Source organism: Alosa alosa, chromosome 17 (assembly GCF_017589495.1).
Source record: "Alosa alosa isolate M-15738 ecotype Scorff River chromosome 17, AALO_Geno_1.1, whole genome shotgun sequence".
In the NCBI taxonomy this organism is placed as follows: domain Eukaryota; kingdom Metazoa; phylum Chordata; class Actinopteri; order Clupeiformes; family Clupeidae; genus Alosa; species Alosa alosa.
The window spans coordinates 547,001-568,752 of record NC_063205.1 but is presented as its reverse complement, the minus strand read 5'-3'; the positions used below and the strand labels follow the sequence as shown (position 1 = coordinate 568,752).

General features: G+C 40.8%; 1 protein-coding gene across 3 annotated transcripts in view; it reads right to left on the bottom strand.

Moving 5' to 3' along the window:
• LOC125310286 (aldo-keto reductase family 1 member B10-like) overlaps positions 1-8,862 on the bottom strand; it is a 28,985-nt gene extending 20,123 nt beyond the window's left edge. The window contains exons 1-4 of one of the 3 annotated variants that reach the window (XM_048267573.1): positions 8,686-8,861; positions 6,001-6,168; positions 3,009-3,125; positions 2,707-2,784 (exon numbers count right to left, since the gene is read on the bottom strand). In XM_048267573.1, coding sequence (XP_048123530.1) covers positions 2,707-2,784; positions 3,009-3,125; positions 6,001-6,168; positions 8,686-8,751 — 429 coding nt within the window. In that variant the 5' untranslated portion in view covers positions 8,752-8,861. Of the gene's footprint in view, positions 1-2,706; positions 2,785-3,008; positions 3,126-6,000; positions 6,169-8,685 lie in introns of all 3 variants that reach the window. The other 2 variants (XM_048267574.1, XM_048267576.1) reach the window with 2 other exon arrangements.
• Positions 8,863-21,752: the final 12,890 nt, after the last annotated feature.

The window sequence follows — 21,752 nt, the reverse complement described above, 5'->3', positions numbered from 1 at the left end:
CCCATCTGAAATAACTCTTACCTAAGCATTATAACCATTATTAAGGTTTTAAGCAGCATCATTGCTGCCTTGTTGTAGCCCATCTGAAATAACTCTTACCTAAGCATTATAACCATTATTAAGGTTTTAAGCAGCATCATTGCTGCCTTGTTGTAGCCCATCTGAAATAACTCTTACCTAAGCATTATAACCATTATTAAGGTTTTAAGCAGCATCATTGCTACCTTGTTGTAGCCCATCTGAAATAACTCTTACCTAAGCATTATAACCATTATTAAGGTTTTAAGCAGCATCATTGCTACCTTGTTGTAGCCCATCTGAAATAACTCCTACCTAAGCATTATAACCATTATTAAGGTTTTAAGCAGCATCATTGCTACCTTGCTGTAGTCCATCTGAAATAACTCCTACCTAAGCATTATAACCATTATTAAGGTTTTAAGCAGCATCATTGCTACCTTGCTGTAGCCCATCTGAAATAACTCCTACCTAAGCATTATAACCATTATTAAGGTTTTAAGCAGCATCATTGCTACCTTGTTGTAGCCCATCTGAAATAACTCCTACCTAAGCATTATAACCATTATTAAGGTTTTAAGCAGCATCATTGCTACCTTGCTGTAGTCCATCTGAAATAACTCCAGGCTTTGTTATGTTCCCTCCATCCTCCTTATTTTCAACAAACGTTTTATATCCATGATGGCCTTGAAGTCTTGAGTTAGTGAATTAGCTTAAATCAGCTTTTATGTGCTGTTAACCAGCAAATAGTACAAGAAAGCAGCAAGTATGGCTACAATTTCTGTAGTTGCTGCATCCATTCACTGATATTCTCTCTCCTGCTCAAACGAATGTTGTGCGTGCATTAAGTTGATGATAAAGTGTTTACAAACTCTACTTAACATAAAATATTGTAAATAGCCTACTGTCATGCAGTTAATGGGATATACTGTGCAGAGTCGAAAGTTAGGTCAACTTGGAAACTGTTTCTCACAGGCTGCCTGTGCTGCGCAACGCACACTTCGCTCCACTCATCTACAACGTAGTTCCCATTTCGATAAACCATACATAATTTCAAAGACAAATATTACCACTCGAGGGAAATCAGTGTGGTGTCCATTAAGATGTGAAAAAATAGGTATATAAATCTAGCGTACACATTTTCACGAATCACGGATGTGTTGATGAGGAAATATTAGATGACTTAAGGAGACGTGATGTTGAATTGCATGCCGATGCCATTTAACTCAAATGCCCCAGCAGCACGGGAGAGAAGAGATTAACTGACAGAAGATATGCATTGTCTATAGAGAGGTAATGTTAGATTACATTGTACATAGCAAAAATATCACCTTGCATTCATAATCTCGTGATTCAGTGAGAGTGATCCCAAAACATCGGAAAGTATGTCTTACATTTTGTCAAGAGGAAAAATCAATACCTGACCGTTCCTAACTAAACAGTACAATTATAGCGCTGTGAACGCTCCTGGCTGCACCGGGCAAATACACCACCATAACAGCCATCAGCTATGGAACAAGCGCGCCTGTTGTTAAAGGGAATGTGAGATGACGCCCTGATTGGTTTATTGCACGTTACGCCCAAACCACACCCGTGATTAATGTAGCTACTTCAGACCACCCCATTTTAGATTTGAGTCAGGCGCAACAGTCAAATATCCCGTAAAATAGCATCAGCGCCCAAGATCCGCCCACAAAGTGACTTGCGTTTTGTGCAAAGACACTTCCGTTTCAGACCGTTAAAATATAGCCCATAAAGTGTTACAACACATGTATCAAATCGTACTATACATGTATACAGCATTATAATACGTGAATATATAAAGCGTTGCAAACACATGTGTATATATAAAGCGTTACAATACATTAAGAGTTACAACACATGCACTTTGACTGTCCATTCTGTACATTCATCAAAAATGCATTAAAATAAAGGTATGAGTCTTAAATGCATTAAAATAAAGATTTGAGTCTTAAATGCATTAAAATAAAGATATGAGTCTTAAATTCATTAAAATAAAGATTTGAGTCTTAAATCAACTCGCGCTGTCAACTATATTTTTCTGAAGATAAAGTTGAAAACAGCTTTGCAAAGCATTCGTGTTTATGAAGCGGGACAAAACCCAACCTGGTACCACACACACAAACAACACACACACGCACGACGCACACACACACACATTTTACTACTGGTTTCATTCTACAGGATTGGTTAGTGCCATTTGGCTATCATAGCTAACACCATACACTCCTCCCAACCAACCACACACACGCACAACGCACACACACACACGCATTAATGCGCGCGACACACGCCACATCGCGCATTACACGACGCCACACGCATCACATACACACACACACACACACCACACACACACACCGCACACACACACCGCACACACACACCGCACACACCGCACGCACACGCACGCACACACTACAACACACACACACCACACACACACACACACACACACCGCACACACACGCACACACACACTTACACACACACATACACACACACACACACACTACTCACACACGCACACACACACTACACACACGCACGCACGCACACATGCACGCACACACACACACACATACACACACACACACACTCTCTCACACACACACGCACGCACGCACACACACTCACACACACACACACACACACACACACACACACCTCCCATGTGTCCAGGAAGTTGCTGTCGTCTCCGATGACTTGGCCGTCAGTCCCCAGAGGAAAGAGATCGTCTCCAGGCTGCAACATACACACACACACACACACACACACACACACACACACAACAGCAAACATCTTGTCACTACACACACACACCAGGCTGCAACAGCAAACATCTAGTCACTACATACACACACACACCACAAACACACACACACACCACAAACACACACACACCACATACACACACACATACACACACACCACACACCACACACACACACACACACACACACACACACCTGGAATCCGATGGGGAAGTGCATGAGGTAAAGGTCCAGGGAGTCCAGCTGAAGGTCCTGCAGAGTCTTCTCACACGCGCCCCTCACAAGAGTCCGCTGGTGGAAAGTACACCACAACTACACACACACACACACACACACGCACACACACACACACACACACACACACACGCACACATACGCACGCACACATACACACACACACACACACACACACACATACACACAGACACACACACACATGTATAGGTCTCAAAAAAATCTGAAAAAATTTGTACCTATAATGTCATCCAGGTGACACACTGTTAAATTACTTTTATGTAAGATCAATACTTTCCAAGATACAGCCAGTTTTACAGGGGGAGGGGGGTGTCGATTTTGTTCCAAAATGATTTTTCAGACTTGTGAGGTCTGCTGTTCAGACCCTGAAGGGATTTCTTTTCTGTTCATTGCTTTTTGAGAGAGTGTTTTTTACTTATCTCAGTAAGGGAAATAAATCAAGAGCCTATGTTGAGTACAAATATGTCTTCTGAAGGCCTAAACAGAACCCAAAAAACTCCAATAACATTTTGATCAACTTTGAGGGACAGCTATGACCATGCAGGATCATCCAGACCAAATGTGACATTATGTATTTGCTACATACTATTCCTATTGGTGTACCAGCATGCACAATTTGAGCCTCCTACATGGTTTAGTTCTTGTGCTTTGGGCTTGTGAACTTTGACAAAAAAGAGGCCGAACAAAATTGACACCCCCCCCCCTGTAAAACTGGCTGTATCTTGGAAAGTATTGATCTTACATAAAAGTCATTTTACATTTTCCTGGGTAACATAGGTACACTTGGTAATTTTTTCAGAATTTTTTGAGACCTAAGTGTGTGGACCCTGGTTGAATTGACGTGGAATGACCCTGGTAGAAACACAAACACACACATACACACACTAACTCTATGGTAGAAACACATACACACACTAACTCTATTGTAGAAACACATACACACACTAACTCTATGGTAGAAACACACACACACTAACTCTATGGTAGAAACACACACACACACACTAACTCTATGGTATAAAACACACACACACACACACTAACTCTATGGTAGAAACACACATACACACATACACTCACAGTAACTCAATGGTAGAAACACACTCACACTAACTCTGGTAGAAAACGATTATTCTGATCGGACACAGCTGACCATGTGAGCTAAGAGTGATTGTGATCAGCAATTGTGACTGGACACAGCTAGTCATGTGACCAGTTCAAATGATTATGATTGGACACAGCTAGTCATGTGACCAGTTCAAATGATTGGACACAGCTAGTCATGTGACCAGTCAGAGTTATTGTGATCAGACAGAACAAACAGGTGCTTTGCAAACTCCACGACCTTCGGAGCATCAACCATCCTTAACACACACACACACTCACACATGGGGTTCATCAACCATCCTTAACACACACACACACACACACACACTGGGTTCATCAACCATCCTTAAAGGAAATTTCCGTTTTTTAGCACTTTAAGGCCCTTTTCTGGTTTGTTTTGGATGAACTAGAGTGGTGGACGCCGAAATTTTGACGATTGGTCCTGTCTCGACTTTTTTGACTAGTTTTGAATTGCCTTTGACTTCTCAGGGTGGCTGGCAATGGGCATACTGTAGTAGGCTACTCAAACATGTCCTAAAACTACCCTTAACGTTCGTTTTCAAAACTGTGCAACTCACCAAGTGGTTAGTGGTGTTCGTTGATGTTCCAAAACAAGTAGCGTAGCGAAATACAGTTTCTGTCGTCTTTTATTTGGCATTTTGTAAAATCCCATTGATTTCTGTTGGAAGACTCATTGCACATTGATATTACTGCGTCACCGTCTATGCTTCAGGTTCAAATACGAATCATACATTGCGCCGATATATATTTGCTTTTAATAGTCGTTTTATAAATGTTTCATGCAGGGAGGGCTGTTGTGTGTGTGTGTGTGTGTGTGTGTGGAAGGCTGGGTGACCACCTGCTCCTCCGCTGTCGATTGACATGCATTTGAGCGTGTCTCTGCAACATGCATCAGTAGCAAAGAAGCCATCTGCATTTTACATTGCGCTATTCGATTGTCGTCGACGCGGAGAGGAGCAAAAATAAAATCAGTTATCCACAACAAATCAACGAGTGGTCGGCCTCAGAACGCACTTCACTTTTTGAGATCTGAAGTCAGTCATGATTGGTTGAAATTGTTGTCAATCTTGACGCAGTACAACAAGCAAACCTATCACATTTCTGTGCGCATACAGGCAGGTACACACACGTAGGCTACACACGCACGCACTCAGAAAGACAGAATGACACATAAATTATGATAGCCCGTAACAATGAAAATGTTTTGGTATGTGTGTATCTTCACTTAATAGTATCTGGGGAGATTGTAGGCTAAAAGCGTGTAAATGCTCAACATAAGAAATAATTGCAGGACTCATTTTATTCAGTCAGACTTAAAACATGCATAATAATAGTAGCCTATAGAGTTTTGTGCACAACCTCGTCCTTGCTGGTTTGGAGGTGGTCACCAGTGGGTGTGTGTGTGTGTGTGTGTGTGTGTGTGTGTGTTTTAATAGCCTTTGTTTTCAAATAATGCTATGAGTAGACTCGGTGTCCAACTTAGTGTTATTTTAGCTTGCCATAAAGTTATAGTTTGCAGGTGTTACAGCTTACAGTTATTATTTTCATGTAATATTAGTGAAACATTGCTTTCCCGAAATGGATGATAAATGTGCGCATATATCCTCTGGTATGTCGTGTGCCTCAGCATATCGTATAAATAATCATGGTGGGCCGCCATGGCCAAAAATGCCCGGGCCATTTTTTAGTCCCAGTCCAGCCCTGTCACACATACATACATACACACACACACACACACACACACAAACAGACAAAGTGATGCACACACAGACAGTTTCCTTAGACTCTATGTTGCTATAGTTACCTTGCTGACGATGAAAAGCTCCTCCCTCTTGACCACGCCCTGCTGCATCATGGCCTTTAGCCCCGCCCCCACCTCCGCCTCGTTCTGGTAGACGAACGCCCCGTCAATGTGCCGGTAGCCCGACAAGATGGCCGCCCGCACCGCCTGCCCCACCTGGCCCTCAGATGCCTTGGGTCACAGAGCAGAGAGCAAAGGTCACACACACACACAGCACCACACACACACACACACACACACACACAGCACCACACACACACACACAGCACCACACACACACACACACACACACACACACACACACACACACAAACACACATAGCACCACACACACACACACACACACACACACACACCACACACACACACACACACACACACACACACACACACACACACACACACACACACACACACACACACACACACACACACTAGAGGTCACTAGAGGTCCGCCCTCCGCAATTCTCTGTCCTCCCCGCCCGCTAAAGCCGGCGTGCAGGAGGGACAGCCTATTCAGCTTTTCTTTCTGTCTCACAAAAGGAGCACACACCCTGAGAAAGACTCCAGATTTTAAGTTTCTTGGTTCTGAATGATTCTAGGCCTAGTCTGGTGCCCTCTTCCTCATGCTTTCAATTTCGAGTTTTGACAATGAGCAGCAGGAACAAATTGAACCCACGTAAACGACAATAGGCTATACTGTAGGCCTGCTATCCGTCAGTTATGGTTAAACCCCATTTTTTAATGCTGCCTAACAGAACATCCAGCTGAACTATAGTTGTGAACACTATATTTCCATATTTAATTTTACGCACATGTTTAATTTGCTGGAGTGCAGTGAATCATCGGTTTGTCCCACACCCGTGAACGCACCTCTCTCATCCCGCCCGCTCCCGCAAAGAGCTTTCAAAAGTTGTCCCACGCCACAGTCTTTTGCGTCGGGGACCCGCGGGTCTACCGCGGGAGTGCAGACCTCTAACACACACACACACACACACAGCACCACACATACACACAGCACCACCACACACACACACACACACACAGCACCACACATATACACACAGCACCACACACACAGCACCACACATACACACAGCACCACACACACACACAGCACCACACACACACACACACACACACACAGCACCACACACACACCCACACACAGCACCACACACACACACACACAGCACCACACACACACACACACACCCACACACACTCTCATCGTTCTACATACGCTGGTGTTTCGAGTCAATAGCAGCCAGTAATCTAATCTTTGCCAGCATGCGAATGTTGATATGAATGTTCTTTGAGCTGCCTTGTCCTCCATAAATGCATGCTGTAGCCCAGCGGTAGCTCCAATTGCTGTTTTCAATTTACAGTTTTTTACAATCACTTTGCTACTATTTTCAGAACCTTCATGTCTTTTTTCAAAACTCAAAACGGTTATCACTTGTAACACAGGCTGTCTAATGTGCAAAATATTGCATTGTGCATTCACATCTTTAAAGAAATCTTGCACCTGCACAATCATTGGTTCAAAAAACAAATTTACTGTGAAATACCATTGAAACATAACTATAGATTGTGCACACAAGCAACCGATAGTTTTACTGTGTCATTGTTCGTACAATCATTAAATATTGTAGAACAAAATAGGTGATACAGGTTTCATTGTGGTACAACATGTACAGTAAATACATCTCTGTAAAGGTACTGCAGTAGTAGAGAGAATACTACAGACAGAGTGGAATCATTAAACAAAGTTTGTAATATATTGATGCAAAACATAATCACAACATTTTATTTGAATCAAAGCAAAAATAATTAGCTATGAATTAAAAAATAAAAATAAAATAAAAGACAGTACTGTAAAACTAATTGATGACAATGAATCTCGTTACAGTATCTTGAAACTTTCATGATTTGCAGTAAACACGGAAGATTGTTTGTCTGTTTCCATACAACTATGCATTAAGAGTAATGCAACAGTTGCTTATCATTCTTTATTATTATTGTTTATTATTGATATTCTCCTTAATGTAGTCTTGTCATTGTTTTTATATTATTGATTAAGAGCAATGCAACAGTTACTTGTCTATCTGAGCAGTTGTATCAATTGATAGTTAGATCATTGTAAGGAAATGAATAGACACTCATTTGAAATGTAACGTGTGAATTGCCTTTTGAAATAGTAGTACTTTGATGTTAAGTTGTGTCATATTGAACAGGTGATTTATGTTGAATGAACGGTTCTGAAAATAGTAACAAAGTTACTTTGTAAAAAACTGTAAATTTAATTTGTGTTTAAGTTTTTCGTTTAAAATGTTTGCAGGTCTCTCAAACCCTAAGCTGGACTTGATTGTAATTAATGGCAAAAGTGTTTATATTTTTAAAAGTTTTTCTTATCGTATTTTATATCTGTCTACCTAAATAGGCCACCACAAAAACACCTTGAGCCTTGACATATACTGATCTAGTAGGCTATACTTTATACATGTATAAGCTCTCTAGTTTAAGGTTTATTGTCCCATATCAGAGATCACCCGTAGCCCATCACCCATAGGCTATCACTGCAGAGGTAATTTCGCAATGACTCATCATCTTTCATAAAACGCCAAGAACGCACATAGCAGAGGACAGAACAAGCATAGAAACGCAGGATGGCGCAGTTTAACCTACCCTCCACGTGCCCAGACCCACTATGGGCATAGATGCACCGGTGCCGAGGCTCACGGAGGTCGTCATCACTACGCGGAGATCTGATATTTTGTCGGAGAGAAAGTGCCGCTGTGGTCCAAAGGCTACTCAGACTGGACGTGTGTGAGGTCGCCTATAACTATGGGGTAGCGAAGCGGCTCGCTGTGTCGGTATTGGCTACACACATGCGCCGCCCCGGACGAACCCTGCCTCTCTATCGGCGAGGGATAGAGCTTGTTTATAATTCATCGTACCCAGGGACGGACTTGGACAGAAAATTTGTCCGAAGCGGCCCTCAAATCGGCCCGACACACCTAATTAAATACAAAATCCTTGCATTACGCCTAAATATGCGTATCAGTTGAACTACGTGTCGTGGAGCACTAAAGTGGACACATGCAGGCCTCACGTGACTCACTGGTGATCTGAGATAGCCATGAAGCACATGATCTCCATATTCAAGTTAATAGGCCTAAGCGATTCAGAGTATCATTTTCAAATTATTCAATATACTTAATTGATAGCAGCACCAAAGAGCTAGATAGATAGATAGATAGATAGATAGATAGATACTTTATTGATCCCCAGGGGAAATTCAAGGTCTCAGCAGCAGCATACATACAACACAAACACATTCTTTCTTTAACAGCAGAAAGAGTAATTCCTAAATTCCCTCAGGTTGTGGTAGGCCAGGGATGGGCACAAATACATCAAAATGTATTTCCAAATAAAATACCAAATACCCATCTTAAAAATGTATCAAACTAGATGTACCGCATAGCGGTACAAAATATGACCGCCGCTCAGTCCTGTACATCCGTTCCGCGAAAATAAATCACACTTCAATTTGTCTCCATATTTTACTCCATCCCCACTCTTGAAACTTTTGTGTATGCTTGTTTGGCATGCCTGAGTGTGTGTGTGCGGCTGCACAGAAAGTAGCCTACTGGTGCTGAAAAGGTGAATAGATTGTAGAATAGCCAAAGAAGATGTAGCATTGTTATAAAACCTTTAAAATCTCTAAACAATCACAAGTAGGGCAGTTAATCACAGTTCATCCATTGCAACTGGATTGATGAAAGGTCACTTACACCTGTAGGCTACATTGTATTTGGGAAAAGCAAAAGGTATCAGCATAATGTTATTTATTTATTTATTTATTTATTTTTTTGTGTAAAACATCTCTGTCAGTTCCATGTCGTTTTCAACAGCTATCAAAAACAAAGGTCATTTTGGATGGATGGATTTTTTGTGAATGTTTCTTCTTCTACATAAGATTTTAGTCATCTTTAGTTCATGTAATACTTTTTGTCAATGCACAAATTAAGTAACAGTAGTCTGAAACGTTATTGTTAATGCACAAATTAAGTAACAGTAGCCTAGTCTGAAACGAAAATGCTGTTTTACATCTAACCAGTGGTGCAAATAACTGACATGTCCAAATGGGCCTTGATGAAATGCGTCGCTAGACTGTTCATACACATTTTAACGGGCCAAAGTTGAAGAGCTTTTGTCCGTTATTGTTAGGTGCAAATATAGGCTGATTCATGTTCCCTTGCATTGTGTAACTGAGGTCCATGGCTAGTCTGGCTTTCATCAGACCAAGCTCAATCTTTTAAGAAATCAAAAAAATAAATAGCGGGCAGATCAGGCTGGGTTCACCCAGCCTAGTCCATAGGCACCGATATTGTTTAATTTTCGATTGAGATATACACGCGCTCTGGCTATTCTAAATGCAAAAATGCATCAGGGAGTTATGACAAAACGGTAACTAACAAACTAGATCCTAATAGAAAGCTGTTAGCTTCCCTAAGCTACAGGTAGAATTATAAGGTAGGCCTATTTACAACATAAATTGTCAATAGGCTATGCTGGCGACACTAATAAAATCTCCTTTGAAAACCAATATGGTACACATAACCTAATTTTTTAGACCCCCATGGATGAAATTCTACGAAAACTTGGCATACCCCCAGAGAATGCCAGGTCAATCATACACATAAAATTTGGTGCAGTTCTGAACATCTTAACTGAAGATAGGGGCAATTAAAGCAGAATAATATTGCATTTTCATTTTTTTACCGGGGTGCAAATCACAAATGAGTGATTATGAGCCAGGTTGATGTGGGCCCTTGAGACCAACATACCATAAAAGATTCTTCATCCTCAGTGCCACGGTTCAGGTAGTTATTTAGGAAAAACTGTTTGTTTTTTGCAGTTCGGGGGCCCAGCCAGGGGGCTGGTGGTGGTACCGAGGGGCTAAAATGAAATTTTTCCGTAAAAGTCTAGTGGGGCTACATACCCACCAAATTTCATGTACCCGGTGGTTCGGTGTCCCGGTATCAATGACCAAAAATTCAGGGAGTAGATGACGGTAAAAATTCTTGAATTGTGTGCATGTGTGCATGTACAAATTGATGTTTATGTGTGTGGGTGTGTGTGTGTGTGTATGTGCGTGCTTGTGTGTTTGCCTGCATATGTGTGTTTGTGCATGTGCATGCATGCGTACATATGTCTACTGTGTGAGTATGTGTCATACGTATGATTACTGTAAATGTATGTGTGTGCGTGTGTATCTGTTTATGCACATGTGTGCACATGGAATGGGTTAACATGACCCCTGGAGGCAAACATACGGAAAAAATTGGTCATCCTAGGCCCTACAGTTCTCAAGATATTCACAGAGAACTGTGTCTGCCCTACCCTCCTTTCGGGGGGTCCAGTCCAGCGGGGGGCTACAGATCAAAACGAAGAATGACGGTTCCATGCTATCCATGTGGGGGTACATGCCCACCAAGTTTTGTGTACCCCGGTCTTTCAGTGTCCCGGGAATCCTTGTTGGTGTATGCGTCACTAAATGTACACATAAATTATTTTATTGTAAGGCCCCCATGAACGAAAGTACACAAAACTTGGCATGCATTCGGAGGGTGTCATAATGATCCTACACTTTTAATTTCGTGCAGTTTTGTCCAAAACAGACAGAGATATTGTGATGAAAACACCTAATTTTTTGCTTTTAATTTTTAACTAGGTGGCTATACATGAAATAAGTGGTAATGGGATGGGTTGACATGCCCCTTAAGACCAACATACATAAAAAGGTGGACCTCCTAGGCTACGGTTATCGAGATATTCACAGAAAACTGTCTCCGGCCACCTACAGGCCAGTTGGTGTATAGTAACATAAATTAATTTATTGTGTGGCCCCCCATGAACGGAATTCCACAAAACTTGGCGTGCATACAGAGGGTGTCATAATGATCCTACAATTCCAATTTCGTGCAGTTTTGACTATGTTAGGTCACAGATACCTTCAATTACAACACCTCATTTTTACTTTTTTGTGTTTAACTAGGTGGCGCTATACATGAAATGAGTGGTTATGGAATGGGTTGACATGGCCCCTTGAGATCAACATACAAAAAAAAATGGTCCTCCTAAACCCTACAGTTTTCGAGATATTCACAGAAAACTGTGTTTGCCCTACCCTCCTTTCGGGGGGTCCAGTCCAGCGGGGGGGCTACAGATCAAAACGATGGTTCCATGCTATCCATGTGGGGTTACATGCCCACCAAGTTTAGATGTACCCGGTCTTTCAGTGTCCCGGGAATCATTGACGGAAATTTGGGCATCGCGAAAAAAAAAAAAAAAATCTGACTAAACCTATATGACCGCCGCTTCGCTGCGCGGCGGTCATAAATAAGATACAAAATACAGCAGCCAAAAAATTTATCAAAATCAAATACTGTAGGCTATTTTTGTATTTTCAACATACTACGAAATACTTCTTTCTAAAAGCCTTTTTCGTCTATCCCTTCACTTATATACTACCTGGAAAAACATCTAAAAGCAAGAGACTCCTTCCATAAACAGTCAACAGATTAAATATGCTGACCCCTCATGTTTGACATCCCAAATATAAACCTCAACCAGGGCCGGTGCCATTGAGCACCGGGTGGGTGGGGGGCATCTCACCTCACTTTTATTAGTTATTTTTCCAAAATTGCCATACAGTATAATAAAGAGCATCCTTCGAGCCTTGGTTAACTGAATAACTGAATAATCCTTGGATAACTGAAACAATATGATCATGGGGGAAAATAGTGCAGGAACATAGTGCACATAGCCTATAGTGTTTAATAGAATAGTTGCATAGGCTTACAATAGGCTATAACAGACTCACCACTAGCAGGCCTAGGCTACAGCTGAGTGCAAAATCTCATCATCACTGTGTCCTTCCATTCATTTTGAAATGTTCTTGTAAGATCATGCTCAAAAGCAAATTGCACATGTAGGGCCTTCTGATAATATTGCAACATTAAACGTAGTCTATGTGATCGCTCAAAATGTTCTTTAAAGTACAGAACTAGTTCTAACCATAGATATTATAAAGCTAGATACCGCATTGGGCTCCAGAACATAGATATTATAAAGCTAGATACCGCATTGGGCTCCAGAACATAGATATTAGAAAGCTAGATACCGCATTGGGCTCCAGAACATAGATATTATAAAGCTAGATACCACATTGGGCTCCAGAACGTACATAAATAGTGTCGCCATCTTGGTGGGGGCAGCAATCACTGGAGGCCAATGGAGGAGCATGTGACTCTGACTGGAAATCAGACAGGTGTCCGTGATAGCCTGCAAGTGTTGCCCATAGACAATAAAGGTGCTGCACCAATATAGCGGCCGCGTTTACGATGCCACCTAATAGAACTCGACAGTCAATGCGGTATCTAGCTTTCTATATCTATGGTTCTAACACATTTACAAAGTGGCTAGGCAGAGGCACCAAATGTGATGGAAAGTTTAAAGGAGAATTCCGGTGTGATATTGACCTAAAGTGTATTGAAACATGATACCGAGTGTGAACGTATGTCTCATAGCCCATCTCGACTTGTCCCCTGCACTCCAAAATCTGGCGCTAGTTAGCAGATGCTACCAACAGCTTTTTCAGTAGTGGTGCTTCGGCATCGGGCTAGGCATGCAAATAAATCACTGTTTTACACCCATTTACGAGGCTCAATGTATCTCCACACTTCATTGGTAGACTTCCGAGGGCCCTGACATTTAAAACGAGACATTGAGAACTTTGAAAAGCACTGGTAGTTTACTTACAAGGCGATTTATACAGACAGTATCTTCCACGAAGTTTAACGTTTGCAGCCATCTTGAATTTAGTCCGCGATAAGTCGAACAACGAGTAAGAATGAACAGGTATGATAAGGGATCAGATTCCAAAAATAATTCAGTGGAAATGCATGGATTCCAGTTTCTTCCAGTAGCAGCAACTGGAATCCATGCAATTCCACTGAATTATTTTGAAGTGTGTGTGTGAGTGTGTGTGTGTGTGTATGGCTGTAGACAGGTTATGTATGACTGCTGCAGTACTTACTTATTTATTTGTCTATTTATTATTCTTAACATTGCATACATTTTATACAGTGTGCTAATGCACTTGGGTTGGCTGTAAACCGAATTGCCCCTCGGGGACTAATAAAGGTATGCAAGGCAAGACGTGGTAAAAAATAATATAGATGAGTTGTTTGCAATATTGAACCAACTTGTATGTAAATCCAAACAGTTCTGCAACAAAGCTACGCCAATTTAAATCATATGAATCCTCTGACACAATAAGCAAGGTGCAAAGACAATTAGCAAGGGGGTTCAGTGAGTAGGCCTTGTGTCTATTAGCTAGGTCAGTGGTCCCCAAACTTTTTCTTCCGAGGGCCAGCTCAAAATGCCTGGCTCTAATAGAGGGCCAGAGACTCGGAGTATATCAGTAACCATAAATAGCTTAGTGCTGTGAACAGTCTACCTTAGTTGAATATTCCATTACATTTAATCATAGGCTACTGTAATGTAATACCATCGCTAGCTGAGTTCATATTGCCATCATGCCATATCAGTGTAAAATGTAGCTCAAATGAAATATTAAAAATGTGTGAACTCTGAACTCTGTCTTTGCATACACAGCTCAAATTGTGAACAAGCAATATCCTACAAATAATTCTCAAACTATGAGAGTTTTATGAAGTGCTGGCAAAAACATCTGAAATGACCACTTTCACTCACCTGATGTGAATTGTACATTTTATATGAACATTTGAACGAGTGGATAAAAAAAAGAAATAATTATCCCAGAAAGTCCCAGAAATATGACTTGAATAGAAGTTAGTTAGTTATTAGCAATTAATTGATAAACTTTTAGAATACTTTGAGCACTGATAGTCAGCATAGGCCTCTTACATTGTTTGCAAGTAGGCCTACATTTCATTCCGTTTTCGATGGCAAGCGCAAAACAACCACCAGTGGACAAAAAGAGTATTACATGTGTACTGTTAAGACCATAGACTGTATATATAGAACTGGACAGTGTGGCTGCATTCTACAGTGTTCTATGGAATTGAAGCCGCCGAGGCGACGCCATCTTGGAAAATTTGGAGCCAATTTGAAGTGCGGCTGCGCGGCAAAAGTTGAAGCATGCGCGCAGTGAAGAGGAGTCGCGGTCAGGCAGCCCACTCAGTTGCCACTCAGCCCGAGTTAAACCGCCCTTGTCAAGTGAAACCCGCCCCCTTCTCCTTTACACAACGCAGGTCGACTCGGCGCAGAAGGCTAGCTGGCTGGATGAATTTTGCGGCTGTGAGTTAGCTAAACAGTACAAACAACAATCGGTTTGTTCTTGTCTGGTAAGTGTTGCGTATCAATTGAAAAGTTTTTTTTTGTCTATTGGTGTTCTTAAATACGTCTAAGAGAGCTTATTATGTTGATTATAGACTGACAATTTAGTATGGTAAATACTAATGAGCTAACAACAGAAATACGGACAGCGAATTAGATGCTAACGTTAGCAGCTACATTAACGTTACCGTTAACGGGAGGCTAAGTTAGTCGTTGAAGTGAAGATTAGCACACAGCTCCCGTAACAGTCGATGCATGATATACTTGGTTTTATTAGTTGTTGCTGTTTTCAAATATCTCAATCTTGATGTATGCCATCTCAACATGGAGTAACCATTGACTGTACATGGGGATTAATAACACTAGACAGTCAGTACAGTATATGATGTGATAAAGCAACGGTATGATGTGATAAAGCAACACAAGTTAACGTTAACGTAATGTGAAGCATGGACCTCATCAACCCGTCATGTTAATGTAACTACTAGCCAGTTTGCCAGCGTTGCATTTTTTCTAACGTTAACGACAGACACCTGTTAGAGCTACTTCTGTGATGGTAGGTCGGTAGCATAGACTGTAAAAAAAATAGATCGGTAGGTCGGTAGTTGTAGACCGCATAAGTGAATGATCGATAAATGAAACGCCTGCATTAAACACTACGCCAAGAACCAGTCACTTCCCAGGAATTTCGGTGAACATTTGAGAAAGACCTTAGTTTGTCATCTAACGTCCATGATCAGTCATACTGATAGCGTTATTTTTCAAGCTGGCCTTAAGTTAATAACATTCACACCGCATATTTAAATGTGTAGTTAACATTAGGTAGGCAGTAAAGTTTATTGCACACACATATTTAATTAATTGGTATTACTAGTGGTGTTGAGTGCCTGATTAGATGCTTTGTAATGTTGTAAAATTGTCTGACTAACTTTATTGTAACTTTCCTTTTTGCAGGTAAGATATGGGTGATGGCTGAATGTACTGGAGGTGGCGGCAAGGTGGTCTCCATGATCTACATTAGTCTGCAAGCAAGGGAATGCCTACGTGAAGTGGTTTGGCTGGAGTGGTCTGAGGTGGCATGTCCTCCCCCTTTCTCCAAGTCCCCTGACATCCATCTCCCTGACATCACCCACCGTCACTGGATCAACATGAAGCCCCTTATACATGGGACATGGCACAGCACCACTACGTTCTGAAAACACATGACTTTCAATAACTTGCGTGGCACCAAGAAAAGTCTGCCGCTGCTCTGAACCTTCTGTTAATGTGACTGTTAATCATCACATGTGACTGTTAATCATTCATACTTGAGTCTGTACACATTCCTTTGTTTCTATTTTCTTTATTGATGTCACCCAAACTTCAACTTTCTGTATGCCCCTGAACTCACACAAATTGTAAATTGCAATGCGCCATTTAACCAGTGGTGTAGTCTAGTTAGTTAGTTAGTTGTAGTGGTGGTTATACTGTGAGCAACCCCAAATGTTATTAAATACGTATCCTTGCCTATTTTAAATGGGTATACTGAGATGATTATGCTTTTTAAATGGGTTTACTGTGTTGTCCTGTGTATCACGTAGACTATACCATACCACGGTCATTTAACTGCCTTGGTATTTAAGTCAGAGGCCATTGCTTAGTATTTAACTGTAGCCTACACAAAGATGTAGACGTTACTAAAACTAGATGTACCGCATAGCGGTACAAAATATGACCGCCGCTCAGTCCTGTACATCCGTTCCGCGAAAATAAATCACACTTCAATTTGTCTCCATATTTTACTCCATCCCCCACTCTTGAAACTTTTGTGTATGCTTGTTTGGCATGCCTGAGTGTGTGTGTGCGGCTGCACAGAAAGTACCCTACTGGTGCTGAAAAGGTGAATAGATTGTAGAATAGCCAAAGAAGATGTAGAATTGTTATAAAACCTTTAAAATCTCTAAACAATCACAAGTAGGGCAGTTCATCACAGTTCATCCATTGCAACTGGATTGATGAAAGGTCACTTACACCTGTAGGCTACATTGTATTTGGGAAAAGCAAAAGGTATCAGCATAATGTTATTTATTTATTTATTTTTATGTATTTATAAACAAAAACATCTCTGTCAGTTCCATGCCGTTTTCAACAGCTATCAAAACAAAGGTCATTTTTGGATGGATGGATTTTTTGTGAATGTTTCTTCTTCTACATAAGATTTTAGTCATCTTTAGTTCATGTAATACTTTATTGTCAATGCACAAATTAAGTAACAGTAGTCTGAAACGTTATTGTTAATGCACAAATTAAGTAACAGTAGCCTAGTCTGAAACGAAATGCTGTTTTACATCTAACCAGTGGTGCAAATAACTGACATGTCCAAATGGGCCTTGATGAAATGCGTTAAGCTAGACTGTTCATACACATTTTAACGGGCCAAAGTTGAAAAGCTTTTGTCCGTTATTGTTAGTGCAAATATAGGCTGATTCATGTTCCCTTGCATTGTTTAACTGAGGTCCATGGCTAGTCTGGCTTTCATCAGACCAAGCTCAATCTTTTAAGAAATCAAAAATAAATAGCGGGCAGATCAGGCTGGGTTCACCCAGCCTAGTCCATAGGCACCGATATTGTTTAATTTTCGATTGAGATATACACGCTCTGGCTATTCTAAATGCAAAAATGCATCAGGGAGTTATGACAAAACGGTAACTAACAAACTAGATCCTAATAGAAAGTTGTTAGCTTCCCTAAGCTACAGGTAGGATTATAAGGTAGGCCTATTGACAACATAAATTGTCAATAGGCTATGCTAACGACACAAATAAAATCTCCTTTGGAAACCAATGGCTTCGCCTTACAGTATCAAGCGGACTTAAACTGTCATATCGTGGCGAAAAGTTGTAATAACATTCACGCAGCTCCATGAGTCAAGGAAAGCGCCAATGAAGTACCCACTTCTAAATGGGACCCACTACACAGTCGCTTAAGGTGTTTTGCTAAAGCAGCCATAATGAAATGAAGGTGTCATTGTTTGGATACTTCACACACACGTGCTTTTTAATTTCACAGACTACAACTACCAAGCTGTAATCAAAGCACATCGATTCCCCTCTCACACCCTGCACGACTTAAAACAAAATAAACAGGCGCCTCAGTCTCACGCATGTATAGGCAAAACTGTATCAGACCGGTTATAACGTTGGTAAATATTCCATTGCACAGAATGATTTTGTAGCACGTGCAATAAATGACAGTCGAAAAGATACAAACAGTGCTGCTATCAATTTGCTTGGTATAACCGCATTTATAGTTTTCTACAAATGCAATCAATCAAATGCCTCCATCACTCAACCAACGCTAACGGTAACATTACCTAGGTCCTTATTGATATTACAAGATTAACGTTACCTGCAGTAAAAACCAAGCATGTCCGAAACATCCTTAGATTTATTTAGGCTTCAAGAAGAAATGGGAATTACACTTCATGTGAACATCGTCCTATCCTTATTAGATGTTAAAACATGGTAAATTACAGTCCTTGTATGAAGCGTCCATTGTTTTTCCAACCCACTTTTAACTTCCAACAAAATTACGTCTCACTGCAACGATGCGCCATCTAGTGGACAAACGACTACTTCTTCGCCAATACTGAAAATGCAGCCATGATGATGATGATGAATATTTATTTTGGCTTTCTTTTTAATCCTACTGATTTTCATTTTTTTTTGCCGGGGCAAATCACAAATGAGTGATTATGAGCCAGGTTGATGTGGGCCCTTGAGACCAACATACCATAAAAGATTCACAGAGAACTGTGTCTGCCCTACCCTCCTTCGGGGGTCCAGTCCAGCGGGGGCTGCAGATGAAAACGAAAAATGACGGTTCCATGCTATCCATGTGGGGGTACATGCTCACCAAGTTTTGTGTACCCGGTCTTTCAGTGTCCCGGAATCCTTGTTGGTGTACATCACTAAATGTACACATAAATTATTTTATTGTAAGGCCCCCATGAACGAAAGTACACAAAACTTGGCATGCATTCAGAGGGTGTCATAATGATCCTACTCTTTTAATTTCGTGCAGTTTTGACCTTGTCAGCCAGAGATATTGAGATGAAAACACCTCATTTTTTGCTTTTTAATTTTTAACTAGGTGGCGCTATACATGAAATAAGTGGTAATGGGATGGGTTGACATGCCCCCTTAAGACCAACATACAAAAAAGGTGGACCTCCTAGGCCCTACGGTTCTCGAGATATTCACAGAAAACTGTCTCCGGCCACCTACAGGCCAGTTGGTGTATAGTAACATAAATTAATTTATTGTGTGGCCCCCATGAACGGAATTCCACAAAACTTGGCGTGCATACATAGGGTGTCATAATGATCCTACATTTCCAATTTTGTGCAGTTTTGACTATGTTAGGTCACAGATACCTTCAATTACACCACCTCATTTTTACTTTTTTGTGTTTAACTAGGTGGCGCTATACATGAAATGAGTGGTTATGGAATGGGTTGACATGGCCCCTTGAGATCAACATACAAAAAAAAAATGGTCCTCCTAAACCCTACGGTTTTCGAGATATTCACAGAAAACTGTGTCTGCCCCTACCTCCTTTCGGGGGTCCAATTCAGCGGAGGGGCTACAGATCAAAACGAAAAACGATGGTTCCATGCTATCCATGTGGGGTTACATGTCCACCAAGTTTCGTGTACCCCGTCTTTCAGTGTCCCGGAATCATTGACGGAAATTTGGGCATCGCGAAAAAAAAACAAAAAACAAATCTGACTAAACCTATATGACCGCCGCTTCGCTGTGCGGCGGTCATAATAATAATTATTTGTTGATACTAAATCAATATTGAATGTTTTTTTTTTTAATTTCTTTTGTGTGATATATCATTCAGAATGCTGTAACATGACTGGTCTTCAATCAGCCAAAGAGGACACATCGTAACTCCTCTCCTAGTTACTCTCCATTGGCTCCCTACAGTAGCCAGAATTAAATTTAAATCTCTCACTTTGGCCTATAGGACACTGACTGGATCTGCTCCTTGTTATTTTAATTCAATGATCAAGATATACATCCCCAACCGCCCACTGCGGTCTTCTGATGAGCTTCAGTCTTAAACGCTAGGTCAAATTCAAGACTCTTTTCCTCAGTGGTTCCATGTTGGTGGAATGAGTTGCCCAGTGCTCTTCGTTCTTGTGATAGTTTTTGGTCTTTTAAGCACTTCTTATTCATTATGGTTTGAATGCAGTAGTACTGTTTTATTTTCATTATAGGCTGTTGATTAATTTTAATTTTTTTTATTATTGATATTCTCTTTAATGTAGGCTTACCATGTTTTTGATATTATTGATTGAATGGGCATTATTATTTATTATTGCTTTCCCCCCCCATTTCATTAGGCTATTGATTGATCCCTGTTTTAAGTATTATATTGTTTTGTATTTGTTAAGGGTAACCATAACCATCATCATCATAATGTGGTATTTTCTTATGCACTTGAAACAAAGAATAAAAATGTTTCTTTAAACATAGTACCACTTTAAACACATCACACACTGAACAGCAAAGTAGCTTCCTGATTATGTGTAAAATGTTTACAGAGTATCCTGATGTAGTAGGTCCATGTTCTCATATTTTTACAGCTGACATGAAGACTGCAGCATTACATTTTTTATTTATAATGGAGCACCCTCTCTGGTGAAAGACTAGCAAGCCTGTGGTAGAGGCATACGATTACAGACATATTGAGAGAGCCTATCAATGAGTTGTCACAGTTTTCAATTTAGACGTATTATTTTGAAATGGGATACGTCTATGGGAGGATTTACACATCACTGGGAATACCTGATCAAATCATACCAATGCAAAATGCTTCTCCAGCAGTGCAATCGCAGGTAACAACGATACCTTAACTCAGCATTTTCAGATACCGCTGTTATGAGCATACTAAGCAAATTGTCCATTTGTAACTTTGAATCCTACCTCACGTTAAGCTATGGTCCAATAATGTGTTCACTAAAACACAAGTAAAGTTATTTGTCGGGGTGATTCATAAATGGGCATACCGAGGTTGTCGACCTAGCAGGCTAGGTGGCGTTTATTGCCATTCGCAAAACTAAGCAAGAGTTAACGTTAATGAAACTTAACATCCCCTTCTCCAGTGACAAAGTGTATTCAAATGAAGTTGCAACGATGATGGCGGCAATCACTGGTTACGTTAAACCATTTGAAACAAGTAGGACTGTAAATTATGGGGACTATGGCTAACGTCACTTCGGATCAATATAGCAGAGCCCTCTTACTTTACCGATCAACTGGCTAATGCTAGCATGATGTAGCATGCTATGAGCTAATATACTTAGCATCTAC